At 41.8% G+C, this 24,540-nt stretch overlaps 1 protein-coding gene across 3 annotated transcripts in view; it reads right to left on the bottom strand.

The window, feature by feature from the left end:
• Positions 1 to 24,540, bottom strand: part of sox5 (SRY-box transcription factor 5) — a 384,119-nt gene that overhangs the window by 270,792 nt on the left and 88,787 nt on the right. For 2 of the 3 annotated variants that reach the window (XM_048610486.1, XM_048610485.1), the window contains exons 2-3: positions 15,315 to 15,546; positions 6,052 to 6,262 (exon numbers count right to left, since the gene is read on the bottom strand). In XM_048610486.1, coding sequence (XP_048466443.1) covers positions 6,052 to 6,262; positions 15,315 to 15,545 — 442 coding nt within the window. In that variant the 5' untranslated portion in view covers position 15,546. Of the gene's footprint in view, positions 1 to 6,051; positions 6,263 to 15,314; positions 15,547 to 22,463; positions 22,517 to 22,952; positions 23,059 to 23,172; positions 23,207 to 24,540 lie in introns of those variants that run through there. The other variant, XM_048610484.1, reaches the window with a different exon arrangement.

The following is a 24,540-nucleotide window of genomic DNA, read 5'->3' as shown; positions in this document are numbered from 1 at the left end:
TTAGAGGGATCTGGGCCAAATGCTGGCAAACGGAACTAGACTTATCCAGGATATCTGGTCGGCATGGACGAGTTGGACCAAAGGGTCTGTTTCCATGCTGTATATCTCTATGGCTCTACATGAGAGGTCCATGAGAGTAACAAGTTCCCTCCATAACACCGACTCCCGTTTCCAGCTCCTGTAAGGAAAATCCAGCTCTTGTTCGATGTTCCATACGCTGCTTAATAACCAAATTCTATCAATCTCAGTCTTGAAATTGTTCCTGCAGCATCTACAAGCCTTTGGCAGGGTGTGATGGGGGAGGGGTAGAGGCATATCCTTTTACGTAAAAAGGACACTTCCCGATTTCCATCCTTAAAATCATGGCTCCAGTTTTAAGACTAATCTGCCCTGCTCCCTCAAATCCCTTTTATAATTTTAAATTTAACACGCTTCAATCTCTACCCAAGGCTGCACAAAGCAAAGTGCAATCCCCACTTAAAGGGAGGAATGGTCTACTAACTGCTGAAAAATCTATGGCATTATTCGGAGGTCAACTAAATGCCATGATGGGAGAGATAACACATTATAAAAATCAACAATGATTGAGTGGCCCTCTTCCAGCCCGGTGTTCCATGTATGTTTTTGATATTGATCCATTCTTACTACGGTGGGTCTGTCAAGGCAAAATCCAGCACTCCATAGCCTGTTGGAGAACACCTGTATATATCCCTACAACGTGCTTTCTGTAAAATATTAAAAGCAGAACTTCTTAGAAGATTCTCGCGGTGGTGTTACTTTAATAGTTGACTCTTCCCTGGCTGCAAGAATCTTGGCAAATTCGGTTAAATCATTCACCTCATATAAACTTTTATTTAAGAGTTGGGTTTTAAACGAAGTTCCTGTTTTCTGTAAACAGAAAATTCCACGGCTATTAAAAATAAGAGTTGAAAAAAATTGATACATACTTTGGCAACAATGGGAGTGCGACACCCCTTTAAATGTTAGGAACACTTCCTTCATTATTATTGATTATTTTCACTTTACAAACAATCTCATTTACTCATGTACAAATTAAGAGAGTCATACAGTCATACATCACAGAAACAGACCCTTTGGTTGAACCAGACCACGCCGACCATGTTCCCAAACTAAACTAGTCCCATCTGCCTGTGTTGGCCCAAATCCCTCCAAACCTTTCCTGTTCATGTACTTATCCAAAAGGTCTTTTAAACATTGTAACTGTACTGCATCCACCACCTTAAAAATAGTTTAGAACTCCCCCACCCTAGGGAAAAGACCCTTGTCATTCACCTTATCTATGCTCCTCATGATTTTGTAAACCTCTATAAGATCGTTCCTCAACGTCCTATGCTCCAGTAAAAAAAAATTCCCAATCTTTCCAAGCTATTTTTAAGATCTCAAACTCTCTATTCCCAACAACATCCTGGTAAATCTTTTCTGAACCTGCTCCAGTTTAATAATATCCTTCCTATAACAGGGCAACCAGAACCGCACACAGTATTCCAGAAGAGGCCTCACCAATGTCCTGTACAACCTCAACAAGACATCCCAACTCCTATACTCAAAGGTCTGAGCAATGAAGGCTAGCGTGCTAACGCCTTCTTTAACCACCTTGTCTACATGTAACACAAATTGCAAAGAATTATGTGCCTGAACCCCTAGATCTCTGCTCTACAACACTACCCAGGGTCCTACCATTGATTGGTAAATCAAGCAAAGGCAGGACTTGTACAAACTGCAATATCTCACAATTATCCAAATTCAACTCCATCTGCCACTCCTCAGCGGACTGGCCAAATTGATCAAAATCTCTTTGTAATCTTAGATAACCTTCTTCATTGTTCACCATACCACCAATTTTGGTGTCATCTGCAAACTTATGAACCATGCCTCCTATATCCTAATCCAAATCATTTATATAAATGACAAAAGTGGGCCCAGTACGGATCCCTGTGGAATATCGCTGGTCACAGGCCTCCAGGCCGAAAAACAACCCTCCACCACCATGGAGATAGTAGGAACTGCCGATGCTGGAGAACCTGAGATCAAACGTCAGCCTTCCTGCTCCTCTGATGCTGCTTGGCCTGCTGTGTTCATCCAGCTCCACACCTTGTTACCTCCACCACCACCCTCTGAATGAATGGGACTGGCAGTGAACCTCAAGGAAAACAAACTTCAACCAATGAAAAATGAGCTCAGCACTCAAAACTCTCCCTGAACTAAACAGGGTTTACAACACCCATGGGTGTTTGGCCACTGGCTTGCTGCTTTGACTCAGGGCCTGTGCTTTCAACTTATTAATTCTTCCTGAAACGCAAATGAAGGAAAAGAGCCAAAATGTACCACTTCAGTGTGATTTAACTATGCCTTAATTAAATTTTCATCACAACCTGCCATTCGATTTAATGGCCTTTGAAGAAACAAAAGAACAATGACTGGAGGGATAAAGGATTTTCTGCTATATACATCAGTGTAAGCTTTACTCGGGCTCACTTGAGAAGCTTGCTGTCTTTTGTTTGTACATTTAACGGCAAAGATAATGTGCAGATTCTATTCTTTTCTAATGTATAACTGCAGCCTTCACTAATGCAGCCTCAAGAGCATGCTCGCTCCGCACTACAGACGCAATATCATTCAGCGTTTACATGTTCTTCTCAATGTGGAGTGACACGCTGAAAACATTAACAGTTATTTGTGTAATCATTTGTGGCAAACTCGCACAAAACACAAATACACTGTGAAGGGCATTTAACAATCAATTCACTGAGGGGTGAGAGAGAAACAAAAAAAGAGCAGAATAAAATCTCCAACACTGTAATAACACAACAGAATGTGTAACAAATATGCAAAATACAAGGCCTGGTAAACATGAGATACAAAGGAACTGAACAGTGATTTTATCAGTATTATGAGGTGGTAATTTTACCACAGAGCTGCTCAACCCATTAGTGAGATTAGGACCAACTGCCTAGCTCAAAGCTGCTGAAAATGTAAGCGACATATACCAAGTCTCTTTTCAAACACCATACAGCCTTTTCTCACATTCCAGACGGACCTGTGATGTCTTTGCAGGCTGCTCCTGTTAAACGGAATTTCACGGATGCTCTGTTTAACTTGTTTCGGTCCCCCCCCCCCCCCCCCACCCCGAATCCCTCCCCGACACTCTCAACACTTGCGTCCCTTCAATCCTGCTCTCTGCGTAATCCACTTGCCTTTTCCTCCCTCCGCCAACCACTGGTGACAATACCTTCCGCCGTCCAGGTGCTAAGAATCCCCTCGCCAAAGTTCACCTCGCTCCTCTCCCCCTTCTTCTTACAAAACTATCCTTAAAACCTGCTTCTTTGAATGAGGATTTGGTCATTTGCCCTGATGTGTATTCCCATTTGCTCGCCCTGTTTTATTTTATGCGTGTCTTGATTTTGCTCCTTGAAGTGCTGAAGGTGTTACTCAAACTAGAACTTTTAGTATTTTTCATAACCTCAGGACTGTCACAGAAGTGCAGTAGCTTTCATTTGCTCATGGCCACTGTCAGCCGAGCCTCAACTTACTGGCCATGCCTAATTACCCATATAAGTTGCTTGCTAAACCATTTGAGGGGGCACTGAAGAGCTAACCACATTAACTATGGGACGGGAGTCACGTGTAGGCCAGACCAGGTAAGGAGTTCCTTCCCTAAAAGGGCATTAGAGAATAACATGGGATTTTTACAATTGTCTCCATTATACCAGCCTTCAATTGCAGTTTTTTTTAAAAGCTAAATTCAAATGAGATTCAAACCCACATCACATTAACCTGGGGTTCTGGATTACTTGTCCAGTGGCATTATGACTACCTCACCATTAGTTGATACTGTATTTTTTTGAAGCATATTCATCGTTGTAATGTAGGAAGCTCCTTGGACAAAAAGAAATAGTTTTAAATATTCTTTCTTCTCCCTCGAAGGCCAGAGAAGGGACAGCAACTCACCAAGCCTCTGCCTAACTCATAACCTCTGCCACCGAAAAGGGACAAGGGAAGCAAATACACAGGAATACCATTGCCCCTGAGTTCCATCCATGCTATTCACCATCCTGACTTGAAAATATTTCACCGTTCCTTCAAATCTTGGGTGTCCCTCCCTAACGGCATGGTGAGAGTACCCATATCCCGTGTACTACAGAGATTCAAGAAGACAGCTCACCACCACCTTCTCAAGGGCAACTAGGGATGGACAATAACTGTTAGCTCAGTCAACAATGACCACATCCCATTAGGAAATAAAACAAAAATAGCTGATCTAATCTGGGATACTACAGTTGGCCTCAGTAGACCTGGGAAGTGGTAAATTCAGCCTTAAACAATTCAAGAGTGAGGAATATCAGAGAAGATGGGAATGTTGTCTTCAGAGCAGGGAAGTTTAAAAGAAAGTGGAGTTAGAGATGTTCAAACTTTTGAGGACTTTGAAAGAGTAAAGAGGGTGAAACTGTTTCCTGTGGTTGGAGGGTCCAGTAACTAGATGAGACAGACTTAATAGTCAATGGGAAGGAAGACCTTTTCACCATCTGGAATGTACTGACTGTAAGAAAATTCAATAGTAACTTCCAGAAGTTAATGGGATAAGCATTAAAAGGGGAAAAAAATAACAATTGAGGATTTTAGGCTAAGTGTGGTATTAAAAAGAAAGCTGTCTCTCAAAGCTATGACGGGCACAGACACAATGGCCTCCATGGTCTCATTTCAGCTGTTTGTTTCCATAGCTCCTCGAAGGATGTTATGAATTTGCCCAGATTGGGTGACCAGGGTTTGCCTATGGTATGTGGGCCTTGTCAAACTGTGCCAAGCTTCATCAACATATATGAATCATGACCATGGGAATGAGATCCGTAGTCATGGAGCTGATTTCAGTGAAAGATCCTCATCAGTCCTTTACAGTACACCATTTAAATAATTCTAAAGCTATCACGCTCACTGCTTTTTGTTTGATCGCTCCTCAGAAGGCAGCGCAAAGTTCATTTCGCAATAACTGAAAAATGGCCATCCTCACTCCAAAATAAGAACTTAAACTGACTGATTATAACCTCACCTGACCATTGACAGGATCCAATCGAAGGTAGGTTTTACCCTGTACTGGTACTGTTTCCATGTTGGTTCTTAGAGAGCTAGCATGGGTATAATGAACTGAATGGCCACATTTTTGGTATTTTCTAACCAACCAGTTCAAAGATATCATTGTACAACTCTAGATCAGTTGAGACTTGAACCCAACCCTCCTAGCCCAGAGTTGGAGACCCTACTACTGCATCACAAGTGCCCTAATGAGCCCACTCTATGCTGTAACAATTCTATGATCCTATTGACTTTCATGAGGTAGGATTTCGCTCTGTGCTGTTTCCTGCTGGGTAGGTCAGGTTGGAACAAGTCGCCATAGTAATAAAAAATACTAAGTCGGTAAGGACACCATTAATTCTCTCAATCACTTGTTTGTGACAATAATTAGCATTCATTGTCCAGTTTCCATCAGTACACACACAGCAATAAAGATGCTAATCCAATCATCCAGTCTGCCAAAGCCACACCATATAACTTCCAACTTCTCTGACCTCTGCAACAAGCTTCAAGTACAATCACTGATATTCAAGCCATCAATCTCCATTTCAGGCACCAAGAGAAGATAGGTTGGCACTTTTTGCATATATCTGTGTATCAACATCTGCATTCAAAGCATAATCTAGCAATCGGCATTGAATTCCACTTCTGCATATCTGTTCTGCAGAGTTCATTTGAACAATTTTCAAGTACAAATTCAACACAAATTTCACAAAAGGTGATTTCAACTGTTCCAGACTCACATTTGAGCAAGACACTGGTTGGCAAAGCCAAAGATTAACCATTGCGCCCGCAGTTGCATTATGGCTTTTCTCTCGAATTGACAACAGTGCAGTGTCGCTCATTTATGTGTGTTTCCCCTCTCTGCATTCTGGCTTGGCCTCCCCACTGTCCCCCCATCCACCACAGGCAACCTCCATCCACCATCCAGGAAACAAAACATCACGTCCCTTTTGTTCTTACCCTCAGGTTCACTCTTGATGAGCTCCTCCATTTTCTTCTGCTTCAGTGTGTCCACTACGTCTGCTAGGCTGCCTTTGCGTCTCTCTGGGGTGCCCAGCGTGGTGCCAGACCCTGACTCACTGCTCTGCCGAGCCCCTTCTTCAGTCTTCAGAGGTGAGGTAGATGAGTTGTGTGTAGAGAATAGTGAGGCTGCTTTATTGCCGTCGTGATCCTGGTCAAAATATCAGGGGGACAAAACAGAAATATTAGCATTATTTTGGGAAAGCGTGTCCAAGTCATTCATTAAGTTGCCACAGCCGGGCTTCATTTCCCTGGACTTAATTATAAAAACAGCACGGATATTTAGAGATAGAGCCACTAATCTGCCTTTGTTAATCATTGCTAATCCGTACCTAATCTAGTGTCATTACCATTTCTTTGTCATTAAAAGTCAAATCACTCTGTTGACTGATCAATGCCCAGCAAGCAATGTTGAGAGAAATACAAGTTATTCTGTGAATCGTTTTAAAATCACAGCAAACTATTGTCCAGGCTTCGTATTTTCCTGGAGGGATGCAGCTCCAACAACAATGCAGTTCTCCAGAACAAAACGGTCTCCTTGTTCAACAACACAACTACCATCACCTTTAAACATGTCCACTCCCTCGAATGTTGGTGTACTGTAGCTGTGGAGTGGGCCATCACCAAGACTCACTGCAGCAAGATGTCTTTGGCATCCCCTCCTGAACCGCTCATGAGCTACACCGCCATGAGGGGCACAGGGAGCCAATATATAAGATGACCATCACCTCCAAGTTCCCCAGATCACACAGCATCCCAACTTGGATACACAACACTGTTAATGCATCATTACCTGGTCAAAATGCTAAAACTCCAATGCTGGCTTTGCACCAACACCCACATTCCAAGAATTCATATAAAGATAATATAAGAGTTGCAGCATTAAGAGAGTTATAAATTAACCTCCGCATGAGCCCTCTTAAATATTTCTTAACATACAAGCTGGAATAATGCAGACAGAGCAAACATCTCCAAGTACTCAGTGATTCTAATTAAAATGACTTTACAGTAGGTCACTCTTTCTCCTCGCACCAGCTCCTTGGCACAATCAGACCAATCATGACCCCCCAAAATATAACTATAACCCAAAGAGTGGGGAGGATGTGGAACTTGCTAAGTCATGCAGTTGAGGCAAATAGAAGGGTAGCTAATGAGAAGAATATGACGATAGGGTTCGATGAAGTGGGAAGGGTGCAGGCTAGTATGGAGATTGGACAACTGAACAGGCGAGGGGGTGGGAAGGATGGTGAACAGCCTATTTCTGCACCATCCATTTGGATTCATTCTGTGCAACCTGCCCAATGGTTGGATAGCAGCAATGCTACATATTAGCCATCTGACCTCTAGGATATGGGATAAGGACACATTTCCAGCCTGGGTAAATCTGATAAGTGTCTCCATCCTCAGCACCTGTATGGATCCGAAGAGGATTTATTTTTGTCGGAATTGCGTAGGAGACCATGACAGAAGTATCTTAACTCTGCATTAATTGGAATTAAATTCTCAACCTGACTGAATAAACACTGAAGCGGAATTCAGCATGTCTCAGGTAAACGGCGTAAATGGAAGAATTAGTTTCTGGATGATTCAAGTCTACAGTCACAGAAAGTTCCCAGAACTGAAGCAAAATGCCACGTCAAATCAAACTATTTTGGTATTAAGGAACTATACATTTTGGACATGTATGGTTTATCCACTTGAAAGGTTTTTTGAAGAGAAACTGAACACTTAATACTCCTCCTGTCACATACAGGAGCATTCTTGCCTCGAAATCACAAGGTTCCGAGTCTGCATCCCATTTGAGCACAAACGTGCCACAATGAGGGAGCATTATGCTGCTCGATGTGCTTTCTTCCAGTGAGCTGTTTGGCCAGGCCCCATCTGCTTGCTCATATTGACATCAAGGACCCCATGGCAATATTCTGAAGAGCAGGGGCATTATCCTTGCAGTCCTGGCCAACATTCATCCCTCAATTTAACAGCACAAAACAGATTAGCTGGTGGTTATCACGTTTCTGTACGTGACAGCTTGCTGTGTACAAACTGGTTGCTGCATTTCCTGCACTACGCATGATCAAAAAGCATTTGCGGGGTCAATGTGGCCCGTGAAAAGTGCTCTGAAAATGCAAATCTTCCTTTCTTCTTCCCCCAACCACCACCAACCACCCTTTTTTACCAAACCATGCTGGCTCGTGCCAGCTCAGTTTGAACGTCCTGCCCGTTTTCCACTCTAACTGTGGTGAGTCCAAATCCAAACGGCTGTGCGATATTTTGAGCCAATTCTGTTTGTTGGTCCAGAAGGCTACGGGAGAAGTCAGTGGGAAGTTGAAGGTGACAGTTCCACAATCCACAACAGCCAGTGCCCAGTCCACCGTGGGTGACCTAGAGGGCACCGGTGTGGGCAAAGGGAAAGGGGTGAGTAATCCAAAACCCCATTATCCTGTCACCGCTGCATCAAAACAGCAAAAGAAAAATTTTGTGGCCCCTTTAAAGTGAAGAATCGTTCCAATTCTAAAGCCCGCTATAAATTATAAAAGGGAATATTTGTGCAGCATTAATGTTTTATAGCCTATCCAATAAAAAATAGGCAATTCTTCGCAAATCCTCAGGAACACAAAGAAAAAAGCGTAACTATCAAAACACATTATTTTTAATAGCCTACATAATAAAGCTGTTCCATTTAGTAATTAGGTGCCAAAAAAGTGACTTGGAGGCTAAAGGGGGATTAGGCCCCTCACTAATTTCATATTATGGCTATAAATGTGAATTGCCTTATTCCAGGTCTTTCAAGAATAACTTATTTGTCTGCATTTCTTTATAATTATACTAAATTTCCTATTCTGTTCCTATTTCTTCTGCATTCCAATTAATTTCCACTTACTCTGCCCTGAATAGCCTCCTGCAACTACTCTAATGCAACAGACATCCCTGAATATATTTGCTTTTATCTTTTTGTGTTTAATGTATGAGTTTAATATGTAATGGAAATTGTTGCTCCTTTCTCCTCTGCTACATTTGTATGAAAGGAAGAATATGTATACATTCAACAAGACTTATTTTTATGGCTCTTGTTAGACTTGTAAAGCTAATAACATCCAAATGCAACAATGTGCTTATTTTTGTTGCTGTTGCTTTCGGAGGGGAGAAAGGGGGTTCTAAAATTTCCCTGTTTGCGACGATCAGGGTGAGTTCATTGCACTGGATGGAATGGCAGGTTAAACTCTCCATCTCACAGCGAGCAGCCTGATCAGGTAGTTATAATGAAGATGAAAGAGGCTGCTGTTCATATAGCTGGTGGCATTCAACATTAATTTAATTAATGAAGAAAAGATCTGTAAGTAGTGTCAAATTGTTAAAATGATAGGCCTAATTTTCAGAAGTGCTTCGAGAGAAATGTCTCTCAGCAAACGCATCTCCTATTTTCGATGGGAATCGTGCCTAGAAAGGACGCAAGCCTACAATTTGCTGCCAAAGACGCAGCAGATAGGGATTGGGAGGCAGGAGACTGGCAAGCTGGCTAGAAAGATGAGAAATACAAATGAGATGGCTCCCGAAGCCAAGCATTAAAAGAGGGTGACTATCTTGCTCACAGCATCTGTCCTCCACAGACTGGGGAGGAGAGGTGGCACTGCAGAAACTCAAAAGTTTTCATGGGGCACTCATGTTTGACACACAATTTACGATAAAGCAAAGAGCTGCACATGCTAAAGCAAACAGAAACCATTGGAGAAACTTGGCAAGTCTGGCAACATCTGTGGAGAGAAAGCAGAGTTTCGAGTCGAATTCTGTACAGGAGTCACCTCATATTCGAGATGTTAATACACATGTTGCCAGACCTTTGCAGTTTCTCCAGCAATTTCCACCTTTTAAGATGATCCCTTCCCTTTATAGACAGGTGTCAGCAAGCTTCAAAATAAAACCTTCACCTCAGAAGCTTCTTTTGAGATGGCCCTCTTTGTCAACATTGCAGTTGCCTTCGGAATGCTCTACGACAGGTCAAAGCTGGATAAGATTTAACTTTCCATGGTGGGGAGGGTGTTTCTTCTTCATCCCAACTTTGTGACAGCCCCAGAATAATAAACTTAATTCTAAACTTGATTTACGAAACCCTGCTTTTGATGCAGACTTGCCCTGATCCACAATCACATTTCAAGGCCAACATCCAATGCGAAAACCAGCTCCCAACACTAAAGTAAACTGTTTTTCCCCACCTTCTTCCTTACAAACATTGCAAATATAAGGAGCTATGATCTGATGGGAACCAGTACCAAGCCCACAACCAGAACCCAAGTCAAGGACATAAAGGATGAGCAGATACTGACAGAAGTGGGAGACCCCAAGCCTACAGAAATCCGAGCAATGAATGGCACAAGTAAGGACAATAACCCTTATATCCCAAACCACAAACTCTACAAGGCTAGACATATTGTAATGCAGGTGAAACAACTGAAATAAGGAGAACATCTCGGGGCCAATTCATAAAAAAGCAACATAATTCTAACTGACATAAGGAGCAACAGTTCAAAGCTGGGTCTTATGTAGTTTGCAGGATTCAACAAACAAGTACATGCCATACATCAGTCCCTTTTGAACAATGAAATGTAGTTCACAGAGTTCCTAAAGTGTGGAAGCAGACCATTCAGCCCATTGAGTCCACACTGACCCTCTGAAGAGCTTCCCATCCAGACCCAAACCCCTACCCTATGCCTGAATTTCCCATGGCTAATCCACCTAGCCTGCATATCCCTACACACAATGGGCAATTTAGCATGGCCAATCCACACAACCTGCACATTTTGGACTGTGGGAAGAAACCCACGCAGACATGGGGAGAACGTGCAAACTCCACAAAGACAGACAGTCACCCAAGGCTGGAATCAAACCCGCGTCCCTTGCACTGTGAGGCAGCAGTGCGAATCCACTGAGCCACCATCCCACCCCCAGTTATTGAACATAGATTTATGTTTTCCAACTGGACTCACTAAGCCAACAATAGGTTTGCTCAAAACTAAAAAAACTTACTTCAGAATCTCTTACTGTGTAAGCTTTTAAGACTGCAAATCAGCACCTATTTATTTCACACAGAGAATGCTTGCTTCACTTAAAGTCCTCACAAGAAGCGATTCTATTTGGCAACAAGCTTATTTAGTATTCCACATTCATACTGAAAAGTTTATCTGGCCTTTCACCTCTTTCACTTGGACTGCATCAGAATTATTGAGTTGGTGTTATTTAATTTTATGCTTCAAACAAACATTACACACAGCAGAGAAACAAGCCAGTAGGTCCAACAGGTCTGTGCTTTCATTTCATCCCTGTACGAGGGTTCTCCCTATTCCCTACATCAAACCCTTTTCAGTATAACCTTCTATACCTTCGTCCCTCATGTACTTAACTAACTTCCACTATATTTCACAGCCACTTGTTGTAATGAGTTCCAACTTCTCAGCACTCTCTGAGCAAAAAGATATTTCTCCAGAATGTTGGTGATAATCTGTAATATGGCCCCCTTGCTTTGGGAAATATGCGTCAAAAAAGTCAAAAACTATGTAAGGAGGCTCTGCCAATAATTTTCTATCACCTGTTCATGCAGGCTGCCACGATGGAACTCAAAAACAATCCACAGAGAAAGAAAGATTTAAATATTGTCACTACATCATCTTCTCACTGCTGCAATTCTCAACAATGAGCAGGTCACCACTGTTTAACAGTGTGTTAATTCAGTATGACAAGATAAAACAGTAATCTGTGCTCTGAAAGGCTGTAAGCTCTGCACTATCTAGGGACACACCAATAGATTTACACTGTACATCACTTTGTACAATTGCTGCAACAAAACCCTGGAGCTCTCTCAATTCTCTAATGTAAATCTCTCTAAACTTCTCTGCCAGTCAGAACAGATTTGGTTGTAGGTAATCTATGCAAACTTAATATCTTACATATGTGAATGGCACAATCCTCATAGAGGATGTTTTAGATCTGAAATAATCCACTGATCCTGACTCTGTATCAGCTTTCTTTTCCCTGTAGCTTGACATTAAACAAGCTGCTGGATAGATGTCATTTCATCCAACGTGCTTGATTAAGCCACATTTTATGTTCTGAGATTTACTTCTCAAGTAATGAAAACCCAGTATACTGCCTGATTGGTTATTGTTCGAAGATTATCCAGAAATCATGATGTGGTCATTTTGACATACATGGAAACAAACAGACATGGAAGAATTTCACTGTAGTCAGGAAAAAGTAAAGCACATCGACTACTGATCTGCCCTACACGCTCCTGTCAAATTGACGTTGTACGAATTTGAATTCATTGACTACAGTATGTGATCCAGCCCCTGACATTTAAGGTATTAGTGAACCTACTTCTACAGACCCACACCCCATGCCAACAACAATGCAGTTACTCTGCACCACACACACACACACACACACACACACACAGAAGGAGCTATAAAAATCTGGTTGCGTCAGAATATCCACAGGATCAGGGGCTGGATTTGACAGTGGGAAAGCCAGTCTTACAGAATTAGGATCGCCAATTCTCCAGGATTGCTCTAGACCCTCCACGATTTAAAGATTAACCTCCAGCATACTGTCACAAATATATCTGAAAAAGAGCCGAAGTGGCACAGAAAAGTGGCCAAAAATTTAGGATTTTTCCCTCCATTTCCTTTGAACATTTCATCTTTATGACTAATGCACTAGTACAATCAGGGTCATAAGCGCTGTCTGGTAGACAAGTCAAGAATCATGGCTGTTCGAATGAAAGCTTTCATGTTACCTCTCGTTTCTTTGCACAGAAGTTACTGAATATTTCTGCCACATTCCCTTTTCACTCTAGGTTTCTTGTATCCTCAGTTATTTTGCTATTGTATTTTTTAAACGATTTGTTAATTCTGAGAATGAGCTTACCACTGAACTGGTCATGGTCATCCTCACTTCAAGTTTTCTTTTAGCATTTTATACCATGACTTGTTTCTCCACTTCATCCTTTCCCCTCAGAACCCAGAGCTGGTGTGGGACATCAGACTCGTAATTAAAAGTTTGACAAGTCTGGTCAGACCCTATCTGAAAGCTCATCAATTAACCTTCCACCTCTTAACGGTCTGTACATAGAATCCCTACAGAGTGTGGAAGCAAACCATTCAGCCCGTCTGGTCCACACTGGCCCTCCAATTAAAATCCCAACCAGATCCACCCCCCTACCCAATCACTGTAACCCTGCATTTCCCATGGCTGATCCACCCAACCTACAAATCCCTCGACACTATGGGCAATTTAGCACAGCCAACTTACCTAACCTGCACATCCCTGGACTGTGGGAGGAAACCAGAGCACCCAGACAAAACCCACGCAGACACGGGGAGTATATGCAAACTCCACACAGACTGTCGACTGAAGGTGGAATCAATCCCAGGTCTCTGGCACTGAGAGGCAGCAGTGCTAACCACTGAGCCACCGTACCTCCCAACCCCATTGTTTGCTCAACAAGTAAATCATTATAATTATTTTAATCCAGCTGTTCAGAGGAATGATTCTTGCAGTGGTAGTGTCCCCATCTCTGAGTCAGGAGGTCTGGGTTCAAGTCCTACCCTGTCCCAGATGTATGTTATAACATCTCTGAACATGTTGGTTCGGAAAATATTAAACCTGTTTGAACGTGTCATGACACACCTCTGGGGTAGGTGGGACTCTAAGCTGAATCTTCTAGCCCAGAGGTAAGGTCACAACTATTATAGCACAGTGGCTTCCCAAGCCAGTTGAAAAGTAAACAGATGCTTTGTTACTTGGTTAGATTTTATTCTAGCTGTTGCAATTGTGATATGGGCCAGCCTTTAACAGTACTGACTGACCTCCTGTTCCTATATTCCATTCCACTGTTGATGTTTTAACAGACTCTTAACCCCACAAAGCCTTCAGTGGGAAGTTAGATAGGCTTTTCTCCCCCTTGGTATTTTTCTGTTGGAAATGAGATGGATTGCAGGTAGAGTTGTCTAACACTGTACTTTTCCCAGCTCTATTCACGTACGGATTGAGCCCAGAACTCCCCGAACTCTAAAGGTTTAACGCTTGGAAAATCTCAATGCAGTTCTGACTGTAAGGATGTTCTCGCAATGCAGGACAAATTGCCAGCAGACTTTCCAGCCTCACTCAGGGAGGGTGGCCACTTTCGCAGTGGGAATGGATACAGTGATTGTATAGATAGGGAAATTTACCCTGTTAGAAACCCAGGCTCTATCTGGCAATGAAGCCAACAAAAGCAGTTTAAAAAAAAATCACTTTCTTTATCTGGGTAAATTCAAATTCAGTGAGGAATTTTAAAAGACACAAAGGGATTGCCAAATGTTTTCCAATGTAATGCGTTTTGTAACTGAAATAAAGAACTCATGTTGTTTGTATTACTAGATTCACTTCCTCTTAGATATTTCTCAAATGTAATACTTTTCTCCTTTACTGAAGCTTTTCTTTTTCCCTCTATGTTATGCCCATTTTTCGTACATGTGTATTAAACAAGCACAAACCGGTTTTAGTACCGAGTTATTTTTACTCAAGAGGTACTCTTTTCAATTTAACCCTCGCCAATTATAGACTGCTTCTGTTTTCTTTATTATTTTAAGCAAATTAAACCATAATCGTCCAACACAGTACTCAGCACTTAAGCAGACTAAAAGCGCATTTCTTTGTCAGTCCTTTTTGATCAATTTGGACAGGACTAGCAATTTATTTTAGACAGGAAAAATTCTCCCGAGTGTTGGCAGGGCACAGAATGTCAAAGCAGAGACTGGACTCTCCAAACGCTGCTCTCATCAGCTGAAATCTAGAACCTGGCTTGGAAACACTCCAGGATTGCCCTAGAATTACAGATTAAATTCCTTAGTATTGTGTAAGCAACCAGTAAAAAAAAACAAATTGCAGAGGCATGGAAAGAAAAGTGTGACTTTTCTGATTTCATTCAAAAATGTGCTTATTAATTGTAAAATGGAATAGAAGATTGGAAATAAATATGGTTTATTTGACCAACCGCTTGGTGATAGGAAGATAAATGACAACACTACTGGGACCCATGGATGTTCTTTTAGATAGAAGTTATAACAATTATAAATTTCGGTTTTTGTTAGAACATTATCGTAATCAAGTCTGGCTAAAATGACACTTCTTGCCTAACTGTACACACATTGCAGTAAGGATCAACATACCGTTGAGTCTTGCAAAGATGTTGGACTCTCACAAGACAAAGTCTCTCTGCTCAATGTGGATGGTGTGTGTAGTTCCTCTGTGTGAAGGTTGTTGGAAAAACTTGGTGGAAGAGGCGGATGGAAAGCAGAGTGTCCGTCACTTTCTCCCTCTTCTACTTTCTGTCTGCTTGTCACCATGGCTACCTCTCCATCTGTTTCCCCATACGGAGAGGCCGCTCTCTTGGAAGACATCCTACAGGAAGCAAACAGAAAGAAGAGATGTAACCTGTTCAGGAAGCAAGTGTACATGTCAGACATGACCTATTCCATTCACAGATAGAGTGAAGTGAAATTGTTGTGGCCTTGTGAGACTTTGGTTAATTGATCCAAACAAACAGAAGTCAACTACTGAAGATCAAATGCACAATTTCTGTAAATAAAAACTGAGGAGTTCCAAAGTCCAGTGAGTCCAATAGTTTTGTAAATGCAGTCATGTTTTAAGATCTATTAAAGTGCCTTTTATTTGATTTACTTCCAGAACGTAGGCATCACTGTTAAGGATGGCATTTCCTTCACCAGTTACCTCCAAGGTGTTAATGGATCATTATCTTGAATCACAACTTTGCATCTCACTGGGCCAAATCAGGGGCTGGTTAATAGTCACCTATGTTACTGTGAGGATAGAGTCATATTTAAACCAGAGGAGATAAGGCCAACAAGTTCCCTTCCCCAAAGGCCATTAATGAACCAGTTACGATGTTCTAACTGCTCTGCAGTCACTTTTTATTTCCAGATTTTAGTTCATCTCAATCCAAATTCTCAAACTCTGTGGAGCAGGGGTTCGCTGAACTCATGTGCTCTGGATTATTAGCTTAGTAACATAACAATGGCATTATTGCACCCTGACAAAATAGTCTAAAGTCGTAATACTGGTACTATTAGACTACAGGCACAGAACTGCAACCAGTCACTGTTTAGAAGTGGTGCAGAACTGATATTACTGAGCTATACTGAAAGCTGCAAGTTTGACATCATATTTAGCAGGGACCAAACTCAGTTACTGTTAGCCCACTGTCAGGTATTTCATTTTTCCTCTCAAATTTCTCATCACTCTTCAAGAATCTAATATTTTGCACAGAAAGGTTGATACCACTCAATCTTCATAGCTCACCCAGGCAGCATATTATACACATGTAAGACTTTACACTGAATACTGTTTGGCTGTGATGACATCACAGCCAATCATAAACCTGACCTCACCTAATTTCCATCCATCTGTAGGTTGGTTTGAGGAGTGTGAGAGAGATTGGGATTGGACCATGAAATAATTTCTCCTTTTCAACCAAGGTTCCTTCCACTAATTATAGCATAACAGATAAAATGTTTATATTTATATAAACACCTTTCATAATTGGAGGGCTTGCCATATCGAATGTGGGATAAATAAAATGCCAGGTTTGGCTCACTGGTAGTGCTCCTACCTCTGAGCTACAGAGTTATGTGTTCGTTTTCCACATGGATTTGAGCACATGATTGTGGCTGACATTTAGCTGTGGTACCTAGGCCGTTGCACTACTGATGGTTCCAAATTTCAAGTGAGATGTTAAACTGAGATCCCATCTGTCCTCATAGACAGCTGTTTTGAATGAGAGTAGAGGATGGGTCAATATGCATCTCTCAGCCAGTCCCATCAAAACAGCTAATTGGGCCATTAATCTTATTCCTACTTGTAGGATCCCACTGTTCATATTGACAATATTTTCTACATTACATTAGTGACTACCAGTCAGATATATGTCTTTGTCAATGTAGGTGGTTAAAAGTCTTAAGGTCTTTAAAGATGCTTTAAAAAATTGGAGGTTTTTTCTTTACTTCATCCACATGGCCTTACATTTCAATCTGTCTGACTTCAATCTAATGTTAACAACATCCTTTCTATTGATGTAAAGATTGTTAAATCAAATGAAGATTTACACCTTGCTCAATTTTGCTTTCATTTGAAGTCAATGGAGAGAAATATTAAACAAGGAGGTGTAAACATAGGTTTCCAACCTGAATGCGTTGGTATTGACTGGATGGATTGGATTAAAATAGCCCCTAAAATGTGCCGTGTAACTAGTGTGGCCCATAAGCATCAACAAAAAGGACTCTGTGTGTTTAATGTATTAATAATGTAGTCTATACCAAGAGAATGAAAACTACATTGACATTCAAGCCTGTGGGTATAAACTAGCATTAGTGCACATTTCACTGGAACCAAAGCCTGACCAACAGTAGGGGGGAGCAGTACTCCTGCACAGAATTAAAAATGCTGCTATGCATGGCATGCTGGCTGACCACTGAGCTTGGGATCTGCTGACATATTCTTGCCCAGGAATATAACTCAATCAAGTTATTGTTTAATTAGCCCTCGTAGTAATGATGGCTCCATACCCTGTCTGCATCTAAAACAGATGCAAACTCTACACCCAGCCTGCAATGTTGACTGGTCCTGTGGATAAGCGTGATCTAAACTGACTATTTCCATTCATATCAACACTTGAATCTGGTAGGACAATGGTGTGCAGCACTGGCAATTCTCACAGTTACCCTCGCCATGCTTTCTAAGGTGAAAGACACTGTCAAAAAATTGTGTACTCTATGTGCAGTAATATGTTAACATTCAAAAGGAATGTATTTATGATGCAGTTACAGATAGCTACTGAAAGCATTCTTTTCCCATTGTCTGTCATTTGTCAGATTAATTTAACAGGTACTAAAAGACTATTCTACTATATAATGGAGTATTGTGTTTCCTACCATATTGTAAATGATAGGTATCTTATACTAAATCAGTGAAATATTGCTAAACCTTTTAAAAACATTTCTGAGGTCTCCATGAAAGGACTCAAATCCAGTTCTGTGCTCCCTATGAAAGATGTCAGTGCATCGGACAGGATGTAAAGGAGATTTACCAGAATGACAGCATGGTTGAGGGACTTTAGTTATGTGGCGAGAGTAGTGATGCTAAGATTGTTAGAGCAGAGAAGGTTAATGGAACATTATATAGTGGTGTTCAAACTTATGAAGAATTTTCATTCAATAGATTTTCTTTTGAAAGTGTTTCCACGGATAGAAAGGTATGTAATTCAGAAAGACAGTTTTAAAATTGTGGGTTAGAGAGCCAGAAAGGGGATATGAAGAATTTATTTTATGCCGTTAGTGATTCTAAACTAGCATCTACAACCTGAAAGGATGGTGACAGTAAATTCAATGGGGACTTTTAGAAGGAAAAATTTGCAGGACTGTAGGGAAAGAATGGGATAATGAGATTCAATAGGCAGGATGGGCTGAATAGCCTCATTCTGTCCTGTACATTCCCAAGGTGCAGCTGCTCATAAAATAAACCCAATCACTTCGCTGATCATAGAATTACTACGTAGAATGTTACAACACAGGAAAAGGACTTTCAGTCTGATGGTCTGTGCTGGTATTTCTGCTACACACATCTCATTCCTCACTGTTTCATCTCACCTCTCAGCCTATTCACCCATTCCTTTATCCCTCAGATAATTATCTGATGTTCACTTATGAACTGTCAAAGGTTTCTTTAAGAAAACCCTGTTGGTTCGCTGAACTGTGAAGATTGCCTGACTGCGAAGTCATCTGCTCTCAGCTGCGATAACAGTAGGGATCCTACATGTGGAGACTATACCCACGTTTCCATTAGTTAGGAGCCCTGTGAGTGGCAACTCGACAAGTGGAGACCGGAACTGTGGCACCTTCCACAGCCAAATAGGCTGCCTGCACTCATTATCAAGGGCTTCACATTAATAACAGTAATAAGTTATGTGAGATACTGACTGGATATAAATAGCCTGTAGAACTGTGCCAAATACATGGAGTCAACATCTCCAGTAGAGGTAGAGAGAGCGAGTGTGGCAGGACAAAGAGGAGAGGGAAAAGGAGAGATAATGAGGAGGATAAGGAAGGGGAAAGGGGGAGAAAGAGAAAGTAGAGATAAGGATGGGGAGAATAGAAATCAAAGGATAATAATGAAAGGGAAGGACAAAGAGAAAGAGACAAGAGAAGGAGATGAGGAGAAGAGAGTTAAGAGGACAGCGAGTTAGCCAAGGAAAAAGTGGAGGAGGAAAAATCCTTGTGTAAACTGCCAAATGAAAGCAAAATACAGCGGATTTTGGAAATCTGAAGTAAAAACAGAAAGGACTGGAAAAGCTCAGCAGGTCCGGTAGCATCTGAACAGAGAGGTATTCTGTGGATTTCTGAAGAAATCAAATCGGACTCAAAACATTAACTCTGTTTGTCTTAGTTCAGGTGCAAGCAGGCTTGCTGAGTTTGTAGCATTTTTAGTTTGTTAACTTTAGAAAACCTTACAAATTGCCTAATCTGAACATGGAAACTAAGTTTTCACACTGATTGTAACTTTGAGGGGTTCTTCTCTAGCCAAGCTGAAGGGTGGGGACAAAGGAAAATATGTTATATGCAAGTCCTTTCTACCATCATTCGAGTGAGCATCTTCAAGGAGTCAAGCAACAAAGGGGTGCTTAGAGGAACTGGGAAACATGATTAAGTCAGCCACCCAAAGTGACTTGGATAATAATGGTAGCAAAAAGCTCGACTTAAAAAAAGCTTGATTTCAAAAATGGAAGGTTGAGCAATGCAAAACCACAACAAGCGAAACTTGCAAAAATAGAAGCTGTGCCTGACATGTTAGCATTATTCATTTATCAAGGCATTTCAGTAATACAAACAAATCTAGCAATTCAACAGCAAACATTACACAGACTTGGATCTTATCCTCTCCCCACCATTTCCTATTTCACCTTTCTGTTTGCTCACTGTAAGCAGATCTTAAACTGCCGTTCCCCAAACTTGCTGTTCCGTCTGCATATCCTTCCTCACATAGTCTCGGAGGGTGAGTTGTGGCATTCAATTGTGACCTTGCTCCTGATGATTTGTACCAAAAGGCATTCAGTTGCTGAATTCTGACTCTGGAATCATGTAGCTTCTCACCTTGGGCTCCAGTGAGGCTCATGTGGAAATGTTTCTCCCACCCAGGACAGGTGTGAATATTCATACACACATCCTCTTTATGCAGATCAAGCATCTATTAACAACCTGTTCACCTGGACCTTGCAAGAAAAAATGACAACTCAGTCTGGACTGAAGTATTTCAGCAACTCACAACACTCTGGCGGAGAAGGCTATCTATTTCTCTGTGAAAAGATTCACAAAATCATCCCTGTACCGGCCTTAATGGACAGATTTAAGGAATTGAAAAGTGAACAGAGGCATACACGGCTAAAATGTTTTTAGTCTCGACTTCCTCACTTATACTAAGCCTTCTCGCTAAAAAGTATATAATTTCTGATGAGCAGAAAGAAAACTATTCACATGCTTAAAATCCCAAAGGACTCGCCATACCCAAACAGCTAAATAGCAGTCAATTACTTGGATTTAATAATTTCACAGAGCTTTTGCAAATATTTGGTTTGAAACTCCTTCTTCAAGGTGCACTGACTGGAATTATATTAAATTATTGCCTAATCATTTATTTCTCACAGTTGTCACGTCATCTATACCCCTGACAGAAGTACAACACTGGAAGTGATACATTCTGTTTTCAGCTGGAGGTACTTGAAAACAGTGACATTTTTTGAACGCATGTCTTCGCATAGAGGATAGGCCGATTTTTTTTTTGACAATCAGGATTAAACGTATTAAAATTCAGCGAGAGTCCAGCTGAATAAACTGTTGTTCCCAAAGCGCGCCGAGAACATACCAATAATTGAGTTACTGGGGGAAAAAGCCCACATGGAGATATGCAATCGCCCATTAGACTTTGTTTATTTTACTGTAGCATAATAGGAACTTTTGTCTCGGCCCTTGCCAGTATATAAAAATAAGAGGTTTTTGTAGGTGCAAAGAAAACTTTGCTACTGTGCATTCTCAAACTTAAGGTAGTGGACAGTGCATATTATAATGGACATATTTCTAAACTTTATAACTTTCTTTACTTTTTTGCGTTGGGATGGAAGAGGGGGTCGCTTTCGAAGAAAAAAAAGAGGACAAACAAGACTTGGAGCGATTTGAGATACAAAGTTATCAAGTTTTCGGGTGAGTGTGTGGGAATAGAGAGAGGTGTTAGATCTACTGCTACACATCTCAAGCAACGTTGCTCTCGCGGCTGTTCGGCATTTGATGAAACAAATTGTTTTAGGGGAAAATAACCCGCTATCCCACAGGTAACGGGGTTTTGAAAGGGGCTGGGGGCCTGAACTACAGATGTGTAGCTAATGATTCTGAGGGTAAACAAGCGCTTAAAGTGGGGAGCTGGAAGAACCCTCTCTTTATGATAATATAACCCACCAGCCATCCAACCCTGTGCTCCCTAGGACAAACCAAAGCAATCTTTGTCTTCTCGCTGCCTCAGAGCAGAAGCTGCCAGCACAGCTTCCTGTCCAAAGGCAGGCAAGAACAAAGTCCTTAATGTCACACTGCCATCAATTATCAATAAGGCTCACACAGGAAGATGAGGAATTTACTCCACGCTTTGAGGCGTTCTAACCAATGTTCATCTCTCAAAACGCGGTGTGTTGAACATTGGCCAATGGTCCGGTCATGTGATAGCAGGGGCAGCCAGGCCACCGAGGATGTGGTCCCTCACTATGGCTCAGAACAGCGGGGCCATGGTCCTCAGTCAGTCTCCGGACCGGAGTGAGACAGCTTAGCAAATGGCTCTGAAGCAGCCGAACTCATGGCTCTTACATCAGTGACATGCCGCGATCAGTAATACCGAAAAGAAACTGAAGCTTCCCCTTAACCCGTTGAAAATGCTTGCAGCAATACGAGGAGGGGCGGGAGGTATGAATTAAAAATCTCTTTCAACAGAGAGCTAGCAGAGGTGGGCAGAATGGCCTCCTCCTGTGCTGGAGCATTCCACAAACTATTGACTTTTTTTTCAGGAAGACTAAAACACGGCGCGTTGAGTTCAAATATCCTCGCAGACGAGTCAGTAAGAACGCATCAAGGTTATCATTAAGTTTCTTTTCGAATGTTTTGAACAGTATTTAAAACAGTCAGAGCGAGCGACAAGGGGAAAGGAAGGGAGAAGGGGGTGAAAGCAGCCCTTGTGAAAACTTTCTTTCGCTTCCCCGAGTTTTAACTCACCTTTGGTATTCCTGAGGTAATTCAGGAGCACTGAGCATGCTGGAAGTAGGACCCTGTCAAAACAATCACCAACAATTGTTTCAAACTAAATCTGGCGATTTCTGCATACCGCGGAGCCAGCTGCTCCCTGAAACTTCTGTTGGTAAATAAGAACGACCCAAAACAAAATAATGATAATTTTAAAAATACAATAACTAAGCGGGGGGAATTTAAACATATGTTAAAAAACAAACAAAAACAGAAACAAAAACTGGTCTTGCAGAGGAACTTCTATCGCGGAGTTGTAACTGCTACTCAGTCCCCAGACATAATCAAACTGCAGCTACCCACTCTCCCGTTCGCCACTGTCACCGTGACTGACTCTCTCACTGGATGGTTGCTTGCTCATTGTCCAAAAATGCTTATGTGCCAAGTAACAGAGGAGCTTTGTGGCACCACACACACACACACACACACACACACATACACGCATACAAAAAAAAAGCTCACAGTTGATGGTAAGTTATGGATCCTTTGTGACCGCTGGGCAAAGAAAACGAGAGAGCTCGGAATTTGGCAGGACGAATCTAGCACCGCATTCTCTTGCGTTTGGAACCTGCATTCTCCGCAAAAACAATCGGGCATTGTCAAGGGGAAGAAAAGGCAACTTTGACAGATGAAATACAGCAGAGGCCCCTCCGAGGAAACCTGTAAACAACGTGTCACTCACCCGCTCGGTCTCTGTCTGTTATTGCTCGGTAGGACCACACTCACCAGAGTGGTGCAAATTTACTGGCAACAATTTTTTAAAGTCATCAAATCAAGTTTAAACCCGACCTCCATGGAAACGTGCGGAGTCCCCGTGCCAATTTTAACAGTTAACTTTAGCACGAGAGAGAGAGAGAGAGAAGGCAACAGCAAGAGAGCCCCACTCAACTCTCTTTAATCTCTCCTAAATAGGGCTGCAACTAGAGAGAATAACAGCAGATCTCCCAGTTTCAACGTGGGGAAGTCATAATATCAGGGACTTATCTAGGTACAATCTGACTGGGGACTGAGGTAATCAGGTAATGCAGCCTGACGTGAGATGATATACGCACTGAGACAGAAGTGGCCAATATACTTTAGCATCTGGTGAGAAGCGCACACAAGGCTGTACACATAACGCACAACACACAGAATCAACTATCCACTCCTACTGGGAGGGTTCACTTAGCACAAAAGCCTACAGTATAGAGCCCGCCCAAAATAAAAGGGCCTTTTATTGTTGGAATCTGCAGGTCAGTTGATTAGATTTTTCTGGAGAGAATTCCATGAGGAAATTCCCTTTAAAGCCAAAGTGATTAACTGGGCTATTCTGGGAAGCCGAGCAGACAATGCCTCAATAGTCTCTGTAGCCCATGTCCATGCTGGCACGGTGCACACTAAAAATAAAACCCAGACTTTTTGCCTTGCAGCTGGACAACATTAAGGTTCTTAGTGACCACAGGGCCAACACCGCAGTCAATTGCCCCGGCTCAGTTGTGGCGACCGCCAGACAGCACTCCCAGTTTGCATCTTGGATCCGCAGCAGTCCTCACTTGTATACCCTCTGCCCTCATGTTTATCAGGAAAATATTTATTATGCCAAAATCAAAACATTCCTTCCCTTCGCCTGTGCTCCATTAAGCCGAAGCAGCTATTACAAAGTGCGTGAGCAAAATCTTTTCCAATTACACTGAAGGATTCGACAAATATTGACCATCCTTGGTCAATGGGGTTTACGGTTGCTGCTGCCAGCGGAGATAAAAGCTTTCATTGTCTAGCGACAATATTCTCTCTGGGGTAACTGCAACGCGAGAAAGTAAATGCTCCACACAGCACACTCACACATGCCCCCATGTATACAAGTACACATACATGAACTCATATACACGCACATAAACCTTGTATTCATTCACACTTAAACTTATATATGTACATAAGTCATGTACACATACATACACACATGAACTCATACATACATAAACCATGTACACAAAAACACACACAAATTCATACTTTTGCACGTAAGCCATGTATATATACACACACATGAATCCGAATGCACACATAAACC

This window comes from Rhincodon typus, chromosome 22 (genome assembly GCF_021869965.1).
Source record: "Rhincodon typus isolate 14 chromosome 22, sRhiTyp1.1, whole genome shotgun sequence".
Classification (NCBI taxonomy): Eukaryota; Metazoa; Chordata; class Chondrichthyes; order Orectolobiformes; family Rhincodontidae; genus Rhincodon; species Rhincodon typus.
Note: the sequence above shows the minus strand (reverse complement) of the source record. Positions and strands in the feature narration are given on the sequence as shown.